At 39.1% G+C, this 20,749-nt stretch overlaps 1 protein-coding gene across 1 annotated transcript in view; it reads right to left on the reverse strand.

Moving 5' to 3' along the window:
* Nucleotides 1-20,109, reverse strand: part of LOC117377829 (serine/threonine-protein phosphatase 2A 55 kDa regulatory subunit B beta isoform) — a 178,073-nt gene extending 157,964 nt beyond the window's left edge. Inside the window, exon 1 of the mRNA XM_033974332.2 lies at nt 19,782-20,109. Coding sequence (XP_033830223.1) covers nt 19,782-19,860 — 79 coding nt within the window. The 5' untranslated portion in view covers nt 19,861-20,109. The remainder of the gene's footprint in view (nt 1-19,781) is intronic.
* Nucleotides 20,110-20,749: the final 640 nt, after the last annotated feature.

Raw genomic sequence — 20,749 nt, forward strand, 5'->3', positions numbered from 1 at the left:
TGCCTCTTTTGTAGGAAACATTTCAAATCAAATACAGGCCCCTGAAGTGAAAACGTGATTGTTTCTTGGTTATGGTCGACTTTACTAAGCAGAGACTTGGGGAAACAAAGCAAGGGCAGATTCTGTATCCTACGACCCATGACTATGACACAGATATTTACACGTTTTATCGTATCGGCTAACGACCTTAAACCTAGAGTATTTTACTATAAAGGGGCTCATATTACACTATTTCTGATCCATGTTATAATGTTATGTCCTCATCACAAACAGACCTGGAGTTGTGTTTTGTTTCATTCAGAGTTCTTCTCACAAATGAAAAACACTCTGTTCCACCTTGTGATGTCATCATGTGGTGATACAGGAAGTGCTCCACTGTGTTTTTAAACGTCATACACCTTCATTTCTAGAATCATTTGGATGATTTCAGCCCTGGAATTGCCAATGTCTACTAAAGAAAAGGCAAAAAGGAGCTGTTAACGTGAAAACTACCACTTCATGACATCACAAGGTGGAACAGAGCATTTTGAGCTTTGGAGATGTAATAGACTAATAATAAACTGTTAGTCAAACATGTGTGAATGAAACAAACATAACTCTAGTATGTTTTTGAGGACGTAACATGACTTAAAGCTCACAAGAGTCAATTTTGCGTAATATAGGACCTTTAAACTCCAATCGTGTCCAACTTCAAACCAGAAGAATAGGAAAAATAATTTAAAAATCATAAATAAACCCAAAGACCTGACGTAATACCCAAACTTTACTATTAGTTGCAAACACTCTGCTTTATTACATCTCCTCTGTGTTTGGAGAATGACGTAAAAAAAAAAAAGAAATGCGTGTTAGCGATAAATCAAAGACACTTCACAGTTTGTTCAAAGGCACAATTAGCACGTTTACACGCTCCACCACAGCAGCAGAGAGACGGGTGCAGGTGTCGGCCTAAAGCGCACGCACTTTGGTCACGCCGCGATGTTTTTAAAAGCTTTTCTGCTGATTCTTTACGCTGCGCTGGTGAGAGGTGCAAGACGGCCCAGCGAAAAAAAGCCCGAAGCTAAACACGGCGAGAAACAAGATGCTAGCGAAAAGAGATTTATAATAAGTATTCCAGACAGTACATCAAGAATACGAGGGAATCTGGCAGAGTAAAAGGTTTTAAATGATCGTAGTAAGAAGTGATGTGGCAGTAGAAGGGATCAGTTACACTTTTCTCGTAGTTTTTCCAAAATACATGGATTTTTGTGAAATAGGAACAAAAAAAATGAGTCTGGTTTGGTCCATCTTCATGTTAATTGAAGGTTTAACTGCGTATAACTACATATGTAAAGGTTCACTATGTTTTCTAGAGGAGAATACACCACTTTCTTGTTATTACTTGGCCTGAAAAGTTCCGCAGCGTGGCATTAGGGACTGCTTCATAGACTGTCAGAATATCTCACCTGCTCGTTAATCATTGATACACGGACTTTTAATACCAGATCACATGACTGTACTGTATAAGGCTGAGGACTAGAGCTGAGATGGGAAAAAAAAGAGATTTTGGCTGTTTAGCTTCACAAAAATGGAATATATTTTAAGAAAAACTGGATATTTTGGTGCCACAAACGCAATTTAATAATGTGGCAATGACCTTTTATCCTCACACCCGCTCCTGTTTTTAATATTTTAAATTGTTTTGTTGGTTTTTTTGTTTGTATATTTCTGGATTTTGAACAGGACGCCCATGAAAAAGATATTCTAAGTGCTCTTATTGGGTCTTCCTGTAAAAATAAAGATAAATAAATAAAAAATTAAAAAAATATATAACTAAATATAACTATGACAACACAATCTGATCAAACATGCTCAAAGTAAGAAAGAACACACATTTTCATTTGTATTTTTGAACACTTGTAATTGCATAAGTGTAAAATAGATATGATTAATGTCACACTGTGGAATATTCAAGACCAAGGAAACAAAAACTAAAGAGACAAGCAGGGGGCAGATGCACAGTGTACCTTTCATGCACCATATGAAGCAGACGTTAAGTAAAAGAAACAAGCGACAATCCATAGACTGTTTATATAAATGGATATAGCTAAATTGCTAGCCGCTGCGTTCCAAATGAGAAGTGATCATGGACGCGCTTCCAGCTCCGTCGACTCACTTTCATCATTTTGGTCTTAAATGTTCGTATTAACCCGCTCTACATGATCCTGGGGTTTTTATTCTCGCTATTGTGTCTGTAAATCAAGATATGAACATTAATAACAGACAAATCAAGCGTCTTCTTTCGCCAGTGTCGCTCCTGCTGGCGTTAGCAACAGGTTTGATTGACAGCGTTGCTAAGGTGCGGACAGGAAGAGGCGTTACCTTCAACAGCCTCCCTCGGGATTGGCTCTGTGGTTGCTATGATACTCGCGGTCGGAATTTAAATACGGAACTCGGCTCCAAATTAGCCGCTATAACTGCTAGCGTCGACGAGCTTCATTTGACTGGAGCCAAACGCTGTGGGTGACGTCACACTCAATTACTCCACGTCTTTATACAGTCTGTGTCTAAGCTACAATCCAATAAAAAAAAAATGTAAATAACAGAGAATATCATTTAATTGACAGCAGTTTGATGTCTACGTGAAAGCTAGCGCCCTTTGTGCCATGAAGGAGAAACCGTAACAACTGCCCCGCTGATAGACTTAAGCCCTATAGTTGTACAGTAAACCCCGCCCCCCTCCTCGCTTTGGTCTGACCTTCTCGTCTCCACCTGAGCGTTTTAGAAAAGCTGATGTAGACAAACATGTGGACGCCTCATGTTTCCTGTGATCTGGCCTCTCACAGAAATGTCATTTTTGGCTTATATTTCTCTATAACAGTGTATCGTGCTTCAAAATGTGTTATCATGGCAGGTCTAGTTAAAACCGTACTTCGGAACATTCTCCAAGCAGATAGATATTTTTATGTCATACTGTGAGGATTATAGATTATAGCCAAAGGTTTGTGAGGTCGGGTTTGTGGAGATGCAAGCCTGCTCAGAGTAAGGATGCATGTTTTTCAGTGCAAGAAACAACCAAAATGAAATAAATAAATAAATTAGTGAATTAAACCTATTCTATTTTAGTTTTTAATTACAAAAAATACACACTGTAGCTTTAAATAACAATGAACTTTTACACATTTCAGATTGTGTTCAAATTTAATTAATTGTACTATTTACTAGTTGCAGCTCATATTAATTTTTTTTTGCACTTTTTTCACTAGAGTTTACGGGCACTTCTATGCTACATTTCCAGTACATGCTCCTTATGTATTTATTTATTTTTTATTTGTATTTTTTTATGTATTTTTTAATTATTTTAATTAATTTTAATTGTTTTATTTATATTATGTATTAATATTTTTATTTTATTTTTTAATTAATTTATTTTTTATATATATTTTTTTTATTTCTGTATTTTTAATTTTATTTTTATTTATCCAGTTCACTTAATGCACAATACTTTTATTTATTTATTTATTTATTTATTTTTATTTAATCTCAAAAAGGAGTGGGAAGAAGGAAACATTAAATCCCACCTGTCTTCAAAATGATCATTTATCGTGATATTTTCAGAAACAACATATCATCCTGTACATTTTTGAAGACTCATATGGGCCCCCCTCTAATTCTGGGCCCCGGGACAACAGACCTCCTGCCCCCCTCTCTGTCGACGGCCCTGGTGACAGGTCGAGGTGCGATGCTGCGTTTTGTCCCCAGCGTCGTGCCAAGACGGGCCCGAGTGTGTGGTGAGCTGTGAAGTGGGCGTCTGTCAGTGGCACGGCGGGGGGGGCACGGCGGGGGGGGCACGGCGGGGGGGCACGATAACAACCAGAACAAACGCCAAAAACACTCCCCTCCGCAGCTCCACTCAAACGTCTTTGTCACTGCCAGGTTCTGTCAAAGCGGAGATAAAACCCACCGAGCCAACGCAGCAGAAACACAACGTAATGACTCACTGAAAGGAAACGAAACTTTGACTTCAGTCGAGTGATGTTTTATAATGTAACTGCACAAGGCAAGATCCATCAGGGGTAGATGAAGTACATTGATACTTAAGTAAAAGTACAGATACAGAGCGAAAAAGTTACTCAAGGAAGTTACTCACAAGAAAATATCTACTGAAGTAAAAGTATTTAAGTTTCTGTTTAAAAATGCACTTTCAGAGTAAAACTTTAAGTATTTCACACAAGGGTTGTTCATTTGTTAAAGTAAATGTAAAGATACTGGTTAAAAATGAAATATATTTTGGCCACAGTAACAATATGAATAGTTTTTTTTAAAGTTTTTCTTACGAGTTTTGTGTTTTGTTTTGTTTTTTCTCAACGCCGAAGCTTGAACTCGAAAACTTCAGTCACAATGTTTCCACAAACATGGTAAAAATAACCCCTCAAATCACATGAAACGTACTTTTTACTTTTCACTTTTCACTTCTGTTCAAAAATGTAGTGGAGTAGAAAGTACAGATACTGCTCTCAAATGTACTGCAGTAAAAGTAAAAAGTATGCACTGTAAAATGCACGTAAGTAAAGTACAGATACCTACAAAGTCTACTGAAGTACAGGACTTTACTGCTTGTACTTTTCTACCTCACAGACATAAAACACAAACGTGAGAGATTTTGTGTGAAAACGTTGAAACCGACCCGGGGCTGGGGGTCTCTTAGTTCAGCTCAGATCACATATTCAAAGGCGACTTTAAAAAGACACTTTTCCAAACTACACTCACTTTTATTCACTTGTTTAATTAAGACCTATTTTCCTTCTCTGTGTGAATTTGATTTTCGACATGCAGAGGATCATTTAAAACACTGATGCTCGATGTAACTTTTCTGTTGGAGGGTCCGCTACCTGCTGGTCTCCATGGAAATGTCATTGCTTTGCCAAGAATATTCCACAGTTTGGCATTAACCCTTTGGTTCATAGCGGTCACTGCAGTGGACAGCTACTAAAACATAACTTTCTCTTTAATGCATTGGTTTATGTGGATATGAGCCTCTAGAGTGCTCTCTGCTGCCACACCCCATTGAGGGCAATTCAGTGGTCAGTCGGTGTAACTGCAAGTAAATTTTCTCTGATTGGTTTTCTTATTCAGGCCTAAACATTGCACCTAAACAGTGTTGAATTTTCCCCAAAAATGTTGAAATGTCATAGCTGTTCAAAGCATAAAAAGAAACACGTGTTTGTATATTTACAATAGAACACAAGTTAATTAATTTTTACAGGTAGTTCACAATGTTGTTTCATGTCCTGAGAAGAATAAAAACACTAAAGAAAAAAAAAAAAAATCTTGACCAAGGCTTTCCTAATTCATGCATCAGAGGGTTAAATCTATCTCCATGGAGACAAGCATGAGACGCCACCAGGTCAAGTTTCAGGTGTGGAGAATCAGAATGCATGTTTTTTTAAATGTATTTTTGGAAGATAGTTTATTTAAATGCCATACTTTGGAACATTCCAGACAAAGCAATAGGTTAAGCAGGTAGTAGATATCAGAAAGTTACAGACAGTTGAAACCAGAAGTATCCATGAACTATATAAAAGTGTGTCTCTAATTAACTCAAATGTTGTCAATAAAATAAATAAATAGAAGCTTCCAAAGACCTGACATCAACATTTGGGTTTTATCAAATTGTTTAAGCAAAGAGAAATAATTTTGTTAATCCGAACTGACCTAAAACAGGAAATGTTTAGTCTGATTTCATGTCAGAAAGTGAGAAAAAAAAGAATGTGTGTTTTTATATAGTGTGTGTAAAGTTGTGGTTTCAGCTGTGTGTCTCCAAGTACAACAACATGACATTTTTATACTGAGGGACTGTTGGTTTAACTTTTAACTTCTAACTTTAAATTAATTGTTCTGCAAGTGTGTGTATATAGTGTGTATAGAGTGTGTATATAGTGTGTATAGAGTGTGTATAGAGTGTGTATAGAGTGTGTTGTGTGTGTATAGAGTGTGTATATAGTGTGTATAGAGTGTGTAGTGTATAGTGTGTATAGAGTGTGTGTATATAATGTGTATAGACTAGAGTGTGTATATAGTGTGTATAGAGTGTGTAGTGTATAGAGTGTGTTGTGTGTGTATAGAGTGTGTTGCGTGTGTAGTGTGTATAGAGAGTGTGTTGCGTGTATAGAGAACGTTTTGCGTGTATAGAGAGTGTGTTGCATGTATAGAGAGTGTGTTGCATGTATAGTGAGTGTGTTGTGTGTATAGAGAGCGTGTTGCGTGTATAGAGAACGTTTTGTGTGTATAGAGAGCGTGTTGCGTGTATAGAGAACGTTTTGTGTGTATAGAGAGCGTGTTGCGTGTATAGAGAACGTTTTGTGTGTATAGAGAGTGTGTTGCGTGTATAGAGAGCGTGTTGCGTGTATAGTGAATGTGATGTGTGCATAGAGAATGTTTTGTGTGTATAGAGAGTGTGTTGCGTGTATAGAGAGTGTGTTGCATGTATAGAGTGCATGTTGGTATATATAGTGTGTGTGCTAGTGTGTTATATTTGCTTTAGTATGATTGTTGCTGCTCTTATCCTTGTCCTATAAATGGTTTTACATGTTTAAATGTTCATTAATATGTGCTGTCCCTTTACAAATAAATTAATAATAATAATAATAATAATAATAATAATAATAATAATAATAATAATAATAATAATAATAAATAAATAAATAAATAAATAAATAAATCACAATGACTCTTAATGACGCCATAATAAACCCACAACTCAGAATGTACTGCACTTGTTCTGTACTTGTTGTGTATTTGTTGTGTACTTTTACCATATCCACTCTGCAGACTCCACTGTCGCTTCTTCCTCTTTTCCCCTGTGTCACTAAAACACATCATTCAGAACATTTCCTCTGGTCCACACACACACACACACACACACACACTCCCCGACTTCACCGAGAGAACGGGGGCAGAATATGAGAGCGCTCCTGACGGATGATCCGGCCGTCAGTTCGGGAACGAAATCAAAACACACGGCAGACGCACATGGAAACACACACGCACATCTGAACCCTTTAAGACTTAATCCATCACAGGGCGAATGACGGGCCCGTGTGAACAGAGACAAAAGGAAACAGCGGGGAAATGTGGGCAGAAACATAAAAGACGCTCATCCAAACATCATTCGTTTTCCAGTTGTTTTGAGGACGTGGTATTGACTGGACTCTGGCTTCTTTATCACACTGCTGTCGGCTCGTGTCCCTCGTCTTTCTCCGTACTCGTACCCTTCATATCTGGGTCTTATAGAGAGGGCTTGTCATCTAACCTGTGTGGTGTGAGCTTTAAGTGTGTACTAAATGATGCAAATATAGTAGACAGAAAGGAGAGTAAGCAGTGTGATTGGTTGGTGAAGGGGAGGCTAATATAAACAAAAAAATTCAACTAAAATCTTAATATTTTCTCAATACTCTCCTGATATAATTTGCTGTTTCGATGATTTTTTGTGTGCAATTTTACATGTTTTTTTCCAGCGTCTGACTGTGCATGTTGGATCGCAGTGTGACTCTGAAGTGCTGTGTGTTTGCGATTTGTTTTCTCCCTGACAAAACCCACAATGTCGATGAAACATGAAACGTTCTGCACCGACAAAGACGCCTACGAAGGTTTGAACTTTGAGAGTGTTTGAACAAGAGAGAAATGTGAGAAAATGTTAACGCCTGTGTGAGAAAAGTGTATAAAGTGTGTGGTGAGGGGTTTTACAGCCAAAAACATATAGAATAATTGTAAAAAATAAAGCTGATACTTCGCGGATTTCGCCTGTTGCGGGTTATTTTTAGAACGTAAATGAGGGACAATTGTAACGTCCATTTTGCATATTTTGTTGAAGCGCATCTGTCCATTTTTAACACGTATCAAAAGGTGAAAAATATCTCTCGTCTCATCTGAAAAGCACCACTTTTGGTCCAATCACAGACACATTTTCATCCCTGTCAGTCATTGTAGCTTCTATTTGGCAGTTTGGGAACATTTAAAACGACTTAAACAGAGCAGATTGAGCTTTATGAAGGTGCTAAATGTAAAGAATCATTCCTTAAGCATCGTGTTGTGCCTGGACTGATCCGTCTGTGTCGGCTGAGTCAGTTTGATTGCTGGGGACCTGTTTGTTTTCCCCACTGCAGCTTTAATATTATTGTGTCAAGCTGATCTTTAAGTGCATACTAAACAGTGCAAATAAAGTAGACATGGAGGACAGGTTGATGTAGGGGCTAATAATGTTAAAAAAAAATAAAACAGAAATCTCAATATTTTCTCAATACTTTCCTGATATAAGTGTGCAAAAAAAAATTGTTTCTTAAATGTACTGACGCTTAAAATGGTAAAATGCGCAGACACTAGGGGCCAAGGAGGTTAAGTGTCTTGCCCAAGGACTAACAATAGCATTGGGCGGAGCTGGAATTGAACCGCCAACCTGTGGGTAAGTGGGTCGGACCGCTTGACCAGCTGCTGCACCAATGATGTTTATGTCGCGAGCGGGATTTGAACTGGGTTTTTTTTTAGTTTTTCCTTGTAGAGAAGGAGGGTCGCTCTGGGACAGTGGTTCATGAAGAGGAGGGTGTAAGGACAGGGGGCGCTCTGGGACAGTGGTTCTAGAAGAGGAGGGTCTAAGGACAGGGGGCGCTCCGGGACAGTGGTTCATGAAGAGGAGGGTCTAAGGACAGGGGGCGCTCTGGGACAGTGGTTCTAGAAGAGGAGGGTCTAAGGACAGGGGGCGCTCTGGGACAGTGGTTCTAGAAGAGGAGGGTGTAAGGACAGGGGGCGCTCTGGGACAGTGGTTCTAGAAGAGGAGGGTGTAAGGACAGGGGACGCTCTGGGACAGTGGTTCTAGAAGAGGAGGGTGTAAGGACAGGGGGCGCTCTGGGACAGTGGTTCTAGAAGAGGAGGGTGTAAGGACAGGGGACGCTCTGGGACAGTGGTTCTAGAAGAGGAGGGTGTAAGGACAGGGGGCGCTCTGGGACAGTGGTTCTAGAAGAGGAGGGTGTAAGGACAGGGGACGCTCTGGGACAGTGGTTCTAGAAGAGGAGGGTGTAAGGACAGGGGACGCTCTGGGACAGTGGTTCTAGAAGAGGAGGGTGTAAGGACAGGGGACGCTCTGGGACAGTGGTTCTAGAAGAGGAGGGTGTAAGGACAGGGGACGCTCTGGGACAGTGGTTCTAGAAGAGGAGGGTGTAAGGACAGGGGGCGCTCTGGGACAGTGGTTCTAGAAGAGGAGGGTGTAAGGACAGGGGACGCTCTGGGACAGTGGTTCTAGAAGAGGAGGGTGTAAGGACAGGGGACGCTCTGGGACACTTCTCCATTTGCTTGTTTTCTGTTGATTCATTTGTCTGTTTCATTGTTGATTTTCTAACTTTCTGTTGGTTAAATCATTTCTCATGTTCGGCCCAAAGAGGCGACTGCGTTTGTGTGATGTGTTTATTGTACTGAAAAAGTGCTGACTGTGGGCAGGTTTGCATCTCCATAGATCTAACTCGTACTTAGACTAGGAGCAGGAGGACATAGATTCATCCATCATCAACAGAAGAAGAAGAACAGGAATAATAAGAAGGAGAAGAATAAGAGGAACAAGAAGAACAAGGACAAAAAGAACAAGAACATCGAGAACAAGAAGAAGAACAAGAAGAAGAACAGGAATAATAAAGAGAAGAAGGAGAAGAAGAAGAAGAACAAGAAGAACAAGGGCAAAAAGAACAAGAACAATGAGAACAAGAAGAAGAACAAGAAGAAGATCGGGAATAATAAGAAGGAGAAGAAGAAAAAGAACAAGAACAAGAGTAAGAAGAAGAAGAACAAGGACAAGAAGAACAAGAAGAAGAACAAGGACAAAAAGAACAAGAAGAAGAACAAGGACAAAAAGAACAAGAAGAAGAACAAGGAACAAGGACAAGAAAAACAAGAACAACAAGAAGAACAAGAACAAGAAGAAGAAACACATCAAGTACAAGACAGTGAATTAAAATATCCAGTATCTGTCCCAGCTGAATATGTTTACACACCTTTAGTACTTTCATTTCCTACTCTTTACCAAGGGTGGATGAAGTACTCGACTGCGTTACTTAAGTAAAAGTACAGACACAGAGGTAAAATTTACTCAAGTAAAAGTAAAAGTATCACATGAAAATATCTACTTACGTAAAAGAATGTAAGTACCCATTTAAACATGTTATTTAAGAGTAAAAAGTAAAAGTATTTCACACAAGCACAAGTGTAAATGCAGTAATACTGATTCATATTTTGGTCACAGCAACAATATGAATCAGCTTCTTCATTTTTCTTATGAATTCCGTGTATTTATTTTTGTTTTGCTCAAAGCCAAAACTCGAACTCGAAAACTTGAGTCAGGATGTTTCCACGAACACGGTAAAAATAACCCCTCAAATCAGGTGAAAAGTACTTTTTTTACTTTTCAGTCCTGTTCAAAAATGTAGCGGAGTAGAAAGTACAGATACTGCTCTCAGATGTAGTTAAGTATCCACTGTAAAACGTACTTAAGTAAAAGTAAAGACCAGATACTTAAATAATCGACTTAAGCACAAAACTTTACAACTTTTACTCTGTTATCTTCCATCACTGCTCTTTGCCAAATAAAACCAGATCTCTGTAAATCATTTGACCCCAAGCAAAGACTTTACCTCAAGCGTTTTGTATTTACATTTAAGTGTAAAATCAATAGCTGCTTCGGGCTGTACGAGGTTTCATCTTTTGGCAGCGTGTCTGAGGCGCTTTCACGGACGTATCAGCGTGACAGTAATATACATGAGGGAAAGGGGGAGAGTATATTGTTAAAATATACTACAGACTCTGAGGAAGAACTTATACTTATCAATATACTTTTGTTTTGAAGAGTAACTAGAGAGGAGGATTTACTATCAGGCCTGTAGGGTTTCACATGACATGACACCACTTTGTCGGTTTATAGTACAATATGTAATGGAGAAGTGGGGCAGGTATTGAACAAATGAACAATAGTTTGATTTAAAGCCTTTTATTTCCACTTATTTTTCTCAGTTGGACCAAAATGACGACGCAACGCTGCCGAATCCTGCGAGTATCACCGATTAAGAATGTAAAACTGGAGAAGGGAGTGCGTATGTTGCAGCGGGCGTGTACCATGGAGGTGAAAACGGGGGTTGATCGGCAAAATGGCGTGTTGAAAATAAGTGATTAAAGATTACACAAACATGAATTTTTTTAGTACAATTTTGCATGTTTTTTTTTTACAGCATATGAATGTGGATTGTGTTCTGCGTCCTGATTGGCTGTTGGACTGTAGACCATTGTCCATCAGTCTCCTCCGTGCCGTGTCTCCTGTCCAGTACAGAATGTGTTCAGACAAATTTACATAAACGTTGGATCTCAGTGTGACTCTGAAGTGCTGTACGTTTGCAATTCGTTTTCTCCACCGACAAAACCCACAATGTCGATGAAACGTTCTGCACCGACAAAGACGCCTACGAAGGTTTGAACTTTGAGAGAGTTTAAACGAGAGAGAAATGTGAGAAAATGTTAACGCCTGTGTGAGAAAAGTGTATAAAGTGTGTGGTGAGGGGTTTTACAGACAAAAACATAGAGAATAACTGTTAAATAAAGCTGATACTTCGCGGATTTCGCCTGTTGCGGGTTATTTTTAGAACGTAACCCCTGCGATAAACGAGGGACAATTGTAACGTCCATTTTGCAGAATAGGTCTCATTTAATTTGCATTTTTTGGTGAAGCGCATCTGTCCATTTTTACCACGTATCAAAAGGTGAAAAATATCTCTCGTCTCATCTGAAAAGCACCAGTTTTGGTCCAATCACAGACACATTTTCATCCCTGTCGGTCATTGTAGCTTCTATTTGGCAGTTTGGGAACATTTAAAACGACTTAAACAGAGCAGACTGAGCTTTATGAAGGTGCTAAATGTAAAGAATCATTCCTTAAGCATCGTGTTGTGCCTGGACTGATCCGTCTGTATCGGCTGAGTCAGTTTGATTGCTGGGGACCTGTTTGTTTTCCCCACTGCAGCTTTAATATTATTGTGCAAACCTTCTGGGATTGTGGCTTTGTGAGAACTGGACAGAGGACTATTTTAAACCCGCACTACTTCACAGTATATATATATTGTATAGATGTGTGTTTGTTTATGACTCCCAGGAGAATGTGAGTTCTGCTGCTTCAGACAGTGGCCCAGATAATCACAGGTCCAGCACAGAGCTTATGTAATGGATTTTACTGCTAAATCAGACCTATTTTGCAAAACATTTCAGAGCTTTTAATCACGTTCTAGTTGTTTCCTTCTCATTTACCCTCTCGAAGTTGTATTTGGAGTGATTCACGTTTGAGTAATCTTTAATCGCTTATTTTCAAGACGCCATTTTGTCGATCAATCTTCGTTTTCACCTCCACTGTGACGTACACACTTCGTTCTCCAGTTTTATCTTCTTAATCGGTGATACTCGTAGGATTTGGCAGCGCTGCGTAGTCATTTTGGTACAAATGAAACAATCTGCTACTCGCTAGTGTGATGTGCAGCTGACCATAGGGGGCGCCAACAGCTCTAACATAGAAGTTGGCGGATTTGTTTCTTTTATTAAGTCCTTTTAGGTGAATATTGCGATTTAAAATTCATAATGATCCATGATTGTCATAGATTATAAATATAGAGCAACGACAAGCACAATGTGGCTGATTTAATAACACGATATTGGTTAAGGGAATATTCACACCGCAGCAAAAGAAATACTGCAGGTAAAGCTTCGATTTTTGTTGTTGTTGTTGTTTTTTTTATCAAAATGTAAAAAAATAAATAAATGCAGTCATGGTTTTCATAAAATAAGCCTTGTTTTGGTTTATATAGAAGGATAGTAGCTCAGTTGGTTTGTCCACTGATCCACAGGTTTGCGGTTTGATTCCAGCTCCTACAGATGAATGCTGTCATTGTGTCCTGGGGCAAGACACTGTGTATGCTGGTGTATGAATGTGTGTGTGTGTGTGTGAATGTGTGAGCATTTTACATGACTTGAAGGTAGAAAAGTGCTGTATAAAAACATGACGATGACCGCTCATATTCAACATGTTCCTTTATTTTACGCAACACTGTGGAATTTTCTGGTGTCACTTTAACTTTATGATTCCATGGAAACAGAAAGTTAGAGCCATATTTTGACTGGAAGTTGTAATGCCATACTGTGAAATATAATAATAGCCAAAGAGACAAGCAGCCTCCTCCAGGTGCAACTAAGAGTCAGGTCTGTGGATATGCAAGCGCTAGGGCTGTGCAAAAATACTGAAATATTTAATGATACAGTATCGATATCGTGGGCTGCTGTATCGATATATCGCCAAGAGTATTTTTTTGTATATTTTACCAAATTATTCTGTCACAGCGCTACATTTGTGTGGCTCGTTTATGCAGAACATTTGACATTTGATTCACTGTTTTGACGATTAAAATCAGTTTGTTTCATTTTAACTTTGGTTTAACACAGACTTTTAGTATCACAGTCGTTTTAGTCGATATTTTGCGATCGTTCAGAGCCGTTAAACTGCACATGTCTCTGCGTAAATGTAAATGTGGAGCTCGTATAAACTGTGGATGAGAAACACTGACACATGGAACAGTCTGATGTGTTTTTATAGTTGGTAAAAAGCACAAAACAAAATGCACTTTGTTATGTTCATTCATCTTCAATAAATGGAAACTAAATCAAAAATATAATAACATTAATATTATTTTTTTATGTCCCGAAAACCTTTATTTTTCACTGAATCATACAGAATTAATTTGAAATATTCCGTATCATATTGTATCGTATCGTGGCCTATGTATCGAGGTATGTTTTGTATCAGCAACTTTTTAATGACACCCAGCCTTAATCATAAATTGGTTCAAAATATGACGACAATAATAGATTTTTGAGTCTGCCGCTCATATTTTCCGTGTGATTACAAAGTGCAGTATCACAGATCGACCAATGAAACTGTGAGAAGCACCTCTGTCCGGACCTAAGTAGAAAATGTTAAACTGTTTATCGAGGTATGTATCGTATCAGCAACTTCTTAATGACACCCAGCCCTAGCAAGCACACGTGTTTTTCTACTTTAGGGTAAAAAAAAATGCTCTGAACTTACTGTAGGCTGAAATATCTCACTCACACATAACCTTCTTCCCCTTTAACTAGCTGCGCACTCATCGTCCCTGAGGTCCAACGACTCAGCTGGAGAGGACGCGATTGGATGAAAAAATAATCAGCGGCACGACCTCCGCGTGACCGAAGTCGAAGGAGAGGTCAGAAAACACCTCAGTAAGGACTACGACAAAAGAAGTGCTAACACAAGCGTAAACAAGGCCGTAACTACCGCCACGTTTATCTGAAAGCGCACAAACTGACAAATAACAGATGGGATACGAAAAAGAAGTCCTGGATTGTAAGGGTACAACGCCACGGACGCAAGCAGAGAGGGCAAACGCTTTCCTTACGCGTAAAGTGAAAATGAGGCTAGAAATGATAGCTGTTAGCTTCCAAGTTGCAAAAAAAAGACTCTACGCTAACAAAACTAAGTACGCTTTGGATAGAGATCAACTGAAATGTTTTGTTTTGAGTTTTTTTTTCGTGGAAGATTCCGATACTGATGGTTTAGAATCCAGAGAAACCGATGGTCAATAAGCTCTGACGACACTTTTAGGTCGATATTTTTGAGTTAATTTGGATTGTCTCTCCTAAAGTTTGGAATTTTAATGTATTACAAACTCACCCACTGCCGTATTTCACATAGTCACACTTTATGCAGCCTCCATTTTGGATCTAAAGCTTGAACAAAGATTTGTACAGATTTTTTGGCAGTCGGTGAGCGCCAACCAAACATCGCCCTCTGGTGGACGTTTAAAACCGACATCTGACACGCTAAAAAGTGCAAATATCGGCCCGTTTATGTCTACTTTTGGGTTATGACTGTACTGTAGTTACGTAAAAGACAATTTAAGACGTAGAATGACAAGAAGCCATGCGTGATTTTTACACATGCCAGAGAACACAAGGTCATGTGCGATGTCATCACACATCACTGGCTTCAGGCAACAGAGGACTCTTCATCAGCTCTCTTCCTCTTCCTCCTCTTTCCTGTGTAACTGTCTCATATGGGCTAAAATGAGAGTTGTAATGGTTCACGGCTCATATTACTGTAGCTGGCCGGTGCCGTTTAATGTTTACTTCCTCTTTGGTAGCTCTCTCCACAGTCGACTGTCAGATTGCTGATTACTTGTTTACAAATGTAAGTGTCTGAATGCTCGCATCCCAAACTTCCATAATGAACCCTAAGGAGCTTTGGCAGACGCTCAAATTGTTGTAATGCAAAATACTCTTTATTATGAGGACCAACACTGCGCTGAATGTCAAGTCTTGCCTCGCAGCTGCAGAAGAAGCTTGTCCAATCAAAAGCGAAAGACCCGTATTACGCTGTTTTCTGATCTATGTTTTAATGTTTCCTCATCACAAACAGACCTGGAGTTGTGTTTTGTTTCGTTTACGCATGTTTAACACACAAACCCTGCAGATTTATGCTGAGTTCTTCTCTTAAACTGAAAAAAACACTCTGTTCCACCTTGTGATGTCATCATGTGGTAATACAGGAAGTGCTCCACTGTGTTTTTAAACTCCACACACCTTCACTAAAATCATTTGCGATTATTTCAGCTCCGGAATTGCCAATCTCCACTAAACAAAAGCTAAAAGGAGCTGCTAAACTGAAAACTACCTCTTGATGACATCACATTAGATACGTCAAAGGAAAAATAAGGATGAATATGTAAAATAGAGGTAGTTGAAAGAATGCAGTACAATCTGATACTTCCTTTAACATGATTTTTATGGCTAAAAAAACAATAAATACTGGTCTATAATGTGCTCAGTCATTAAAGGGTTAACAGGGAGCGGGCGCTTATCAACGCTGTTAATCAAACCTGTTGCTAACGCTAGTGGAGCGACCTCAGGGAAAGAAGGCGCCTGATTTGTCTGTTATTAATGTTCATATCTTGATTTAAAGACACAAAAGTGAAATAAAAACCTCAGGATCATGTAGAGGGTTAATACTAACATGTAAGTGTAACCCGTGTCATATAATGTCCCGCTTCCGGTGAGGAGTTGGTTGTGGCGGGACAATTTCCTTTATTAGGGGTGACGTCAGACGTCAAGATCTGTCTCATGCTGCTCCTGCTGTGGCTGATTGTGGCTGATTCTGGCTGTTTCTGGCTGTTTCTCTTGGCAATTTCATGGAAGAAAATACATAAAACTACATTTGGACTCGACAGATACTTACCGCTATCACTATCCGCTCAACGGTAAGCAATTTAATTGATGTTCTACAAAGTTATGCATGTTTTGCGGAGCTGCGGATCTCCCTTTTAACACGCGTCGGGAGTAACGCTAACAGTAGCATTTAGGTTAATGCGGTCGGCGCGACCAAGAACGGTCTTTTTGGTTTAATTTTTACTTTATTCACATCTTTGCGTAAGCCGAACCTTTTGCCATAAAGGCTAGTGTTAATTTATTACTTTATTTTGATTGAATTTGATCCGGTTCGCTGCTTTTGGTTACTTTTTGAAATCTGAGTTGATATAGCAATGATGTTTTGAATAGGGCATTCTTTTGTGATGCGCAGCATTAGAAGCTCCATGTTTTTTTTTTTTTTTATGAATTAGGCGTAGACGCCATGAGATTTGATTTATTGATGAAATTTAAAAGTGCACTTTGCTTGATTTGACCTGAATTTACTTTATTTGATCTGACTTGACCTGACTTTACTTGATTTGACCTGACTTGACTTTACCTTACTTTACCTGACTTTACTTTACTTTGCTTTGCTTTTTAAAATCAAAGCTAGTTATTGGAATTATTATTTGTTATTGATAAATTAATTTCTATGTAACAATGAATTGGTTATATATACTGCATGTATTTATTCGTTATTTATTTATTGAAGTTATAGTAATGATGCATTACTTTAAGATAATTTATTAATTGTATGCTAATTTTATTTTTGGTTTACTGACCCTGTTTTTAGGTCAGGTTTTTTTTTCCCCTGCACTGAATCCCACGACAACCCCACAATAACCTGGATGGCGAGCTACCCTTTTCCTTCATAGACTGGTAGGAACAAACGAACCTTTTCATTTTCCTGCTTTCTTGGATTATAACAAGTTTTGGATCATAAAGACATTACACATTGAACACAACCTTTGGAACAAATACTCGAACCTGGAACTGGAACGGGACATTTTTTTTTTGGGGTTCTGTTGCATTGCATTTTTTTTTTGTATTAATCATATATATAAAGTAATTTCATATTTATAATTCATTGTATATATGTATATTATTATTGCATACCTGCCTAAATAACTAATATTGAACTTAATATATATTATTTTTTGACTAAGATTCCGTGTTGATGTATTTATTCACACACTGGCTCCCTACCGTACCTACATCTGGTCACATTGCAGTCAGGTCCTAATTAGCCCCTAGTTGCGTTACATAAGACCAAAATGACGAGTCTGATAGCAGCACTTACAGAGAGAGGGGCGACAGTTTTTCAATGGAAAGTGAATTGGAGTCGATGCAGCCAGAAGCCTGCACATGATCACTTAAAATTTGGAGCGTGGCGGCTAGCACGTTAGCTATGTCCATTTATATATATAGTCTATGGGCACCACTAACATTTATACTCACACCTGTTCCTGTTTTTAATGTTTAAAACTGACTTATACAGTGATTTGTTTTGTTTTTTGTTTGTATTTTTCTGTATTTGAAGAGGGCGCTCATGAGAAGGATACTCTGGTTGCTCTCGTTGGGCTTTCCCTCTAGAAATAAAGATAATAAAGATGTTTTCTCTGATGATTTCATGCTCGATTCTTTCGCGGCCTGATGGTTATATAAGCTCACGAGTGGGTCACTGACAGGGTTATGTCCCACTGTATATTGCATGTACATTATATATAGGGCAGTTGTGGAAAACCTTGACGCCTCCAAGCTAAAGACGCCATAGTATGACACAGAGAAGTAACAGTACTACTACAACTGTACTGTGTGTATGTGCGCGTTTGTGCCAGAGGGCTGAGGGCACAACTCGGACTGGAAACAGGGCAACCAAGCTCAGCTAAATAATGCAGAGGCCTATTCCACATTATGACCTAGTAAATGTCTGGCTGTACACACACACACGCACACACACGCACACGCACGCACACACAGACCCTCTTGGTCCCATGTGACAGTGCAATCACGAGGATGAATTGTCCAGAGTTTTGCAAAGGGCAGTTTATGTATTTTAACATTTTAACACACCTCCAGGACAGTGTGTTTGCAGAGGCAGGTGTAAGAGATGAGAAATGGTACAAAACATTCAAAAGACACACAAAAGAGCAGGACACAAACTACACAAAAGTTAAAGTACTTTTGGGTTTCAGATAGGCCAGTAGTGTTTAATAGACATGTGGAGGGCAGACTTTTAGTTGTAACAGAGTGAGGTCTTGGGTCTAGTCACTGATAGAAATGATCAGGTTCAACAGTTGTGTGTTTAAAGTTTGGATATTTCATGGCCAAGTGCAGTGTGTTCAGTAGAAAAAACTGTCTCTATATGTGTGTGTGTGTGTGTATTGTTTGTGTGTGTGCATGTATATGTGAATGTATGTATGAATGTATGTGTGTGTGTGTGTGTGTATATATGTATATATGTATGTATGTGTGTATGTGTGTATGTATGTGTGTATGTATGTGTGTATGTATGTGTGTATGTATGTATGTATGTATGTGTGTATGTATGTATGTATGTATGTGTGTGTATATATGTATGTATGTATGTATGTATGTATGTATGTATGTATGTATGTGTGTATGTATGTATGTATGTATGTGTGTGTATATATGTATGTATGTATGTATGTATGTATGTATGTATGTATGTGTGTATGTATGTATGTATGTATGTGTGTATGTATGTATGTATGTATGTGTGTGTATATATGTATGTATGTATGTATGTATGTATGTATGTATGTGTGTATATATGTATGTATGTATGTGTGTGTATGTGTGTGTGTATGTGTATGTATGTGTGTATATATGTATGTGTATGTATGTATGTATGTGTGTATATATGTATGTATGTATATGTATATATGCATTAGCCTTTTAAAGTCTAAAACTTTCATGTGGGTCTATAACTTTAGCCCATAGGCCACTGTGAAAGGAGACACCACCTGGTCACCAGTGCCAGTCTTATACTTTGGAATACAAAAACAAAACGAGGCACAAAACACAACCAGAAATAAACACACTGAGCCTGCAAAAGCAATTTCCAAGTCTAACAACCAGGATTTTGTGAATACAACAACAGCAACTTAATTATAGAGAGTGAAAGTGAGAAAAAGTGCATGTGTATAGCAACTCCACACAGTGTGCACTGCAGGCCTGTGTGTTGACAGCTTTAGGGGAGCAGCCATAGGGGCGCAGATAATTAACCCCAAACAGCCACACTCACAAAAAGGTTGAAGTCACAGCAAGAAATCCTTACGTGACCTCTGCATAGCACTTAGCATTGCACAAATAACTTCACATACTGTCACAAGCTCAAGCAGCCCAACTTCTGCACAAACGCTCAGCTCAAATGAAACAACAGCCTTTTACATTCATGTCACAGTGGCACACTCAAAGTACAACTCCTGACCATGCTCCTATCCCCCAAACGCATGGACAGGATCCCCTCTTTCCCCGCCGTCCCGCCCTACCTTCTGTGTGGCAAGTGGAGGACAGGATGGTGCTCGGAGGGCGGAAGAGGTACGGGAGATATCGGGAAAAACATTTCATCTTCTCCGCTGCTGGCCGCTGGATGAGGAGCTCTGCGCTGACGGCTCCACAACATCCGCACTGCCGCCGTGACAGACAGCAGCCCAGCCGAGGAGAGCGACCAGCGGGAGGGGAACAAGCCTCCGTGTGTCCGCGGTAAAGGGGGGCTATGACAGCATCACTTTCTGCAGGCAGACAGAGCAGGCACAGGGCTGTCAGCGCGCCTCCGTGTCGCTGTAGCTCGGTCAATGTGCGCGCGGAGCCGGGAGTTTGGATGGAGTGCAGCAGGACAGGGGGTCGCCTCTGTGCCTCTCACATGGGAGGTCAGTGTGCATGTGGTCCGCTTGTGTAAACACCTCCCCTCGTGCTGTGAGCTACAGGGGATGGACATAGAGCCACGAAGGGGTCAGGTGATGAGCTCACTGACAAGAGCACCTCTGTTTAGGCAATTTTATCTGAATTAACATCTAGTCTCCAGAGGCTTATTTATTATACACATTATTATATATGTAGAATCACGTTTGCGCCAGTTTTCTTAATGTATTTTTTTCTCTCTTTAGTAAAAAAATGTGTAAAAACATAATTATTAGTCTACATTTTTAATGCTTATTATTATTATTTCTATCAAAACTTGTTTTCACATAAACTTAATAATAGGCTGTGTAATTCGTTGTGGCTCCATCTAGTGGAACTAGTCAGAATTACACAAACAACAGTGCACATTTTTATTTTTATGGCCTATATATTTTTTTTTTGTCACAGTCTAATATAAGTACTTGATGATAATATGGTGAAATTAAATACAAAAACAAATACTTTTTTTTTTTTTAAATAGTAGTACAAAGTGTTTAACGAATAAAATACAAATACAAAGCAAAATTTTGGTTATTTGGGTTTTGTTAGATATTAT

Source organism: Periophthalmus magnuspinnatus, chromosome 10 (genome assembly GCF_009829125.3).
Source record: "Periophthalmus magnuspinnatus isolate fPerMag1 chromosome 10, fPerMag1.2.pri, whole genome shotgun sequence".
NCBI classification, from domain to species: Eukaryota; Metazoa; Chordata; class Actinopteri; order Gobiiformes; family Gobiidae; genus Periophthalmus; species Periophthalmus magnuspinnatus.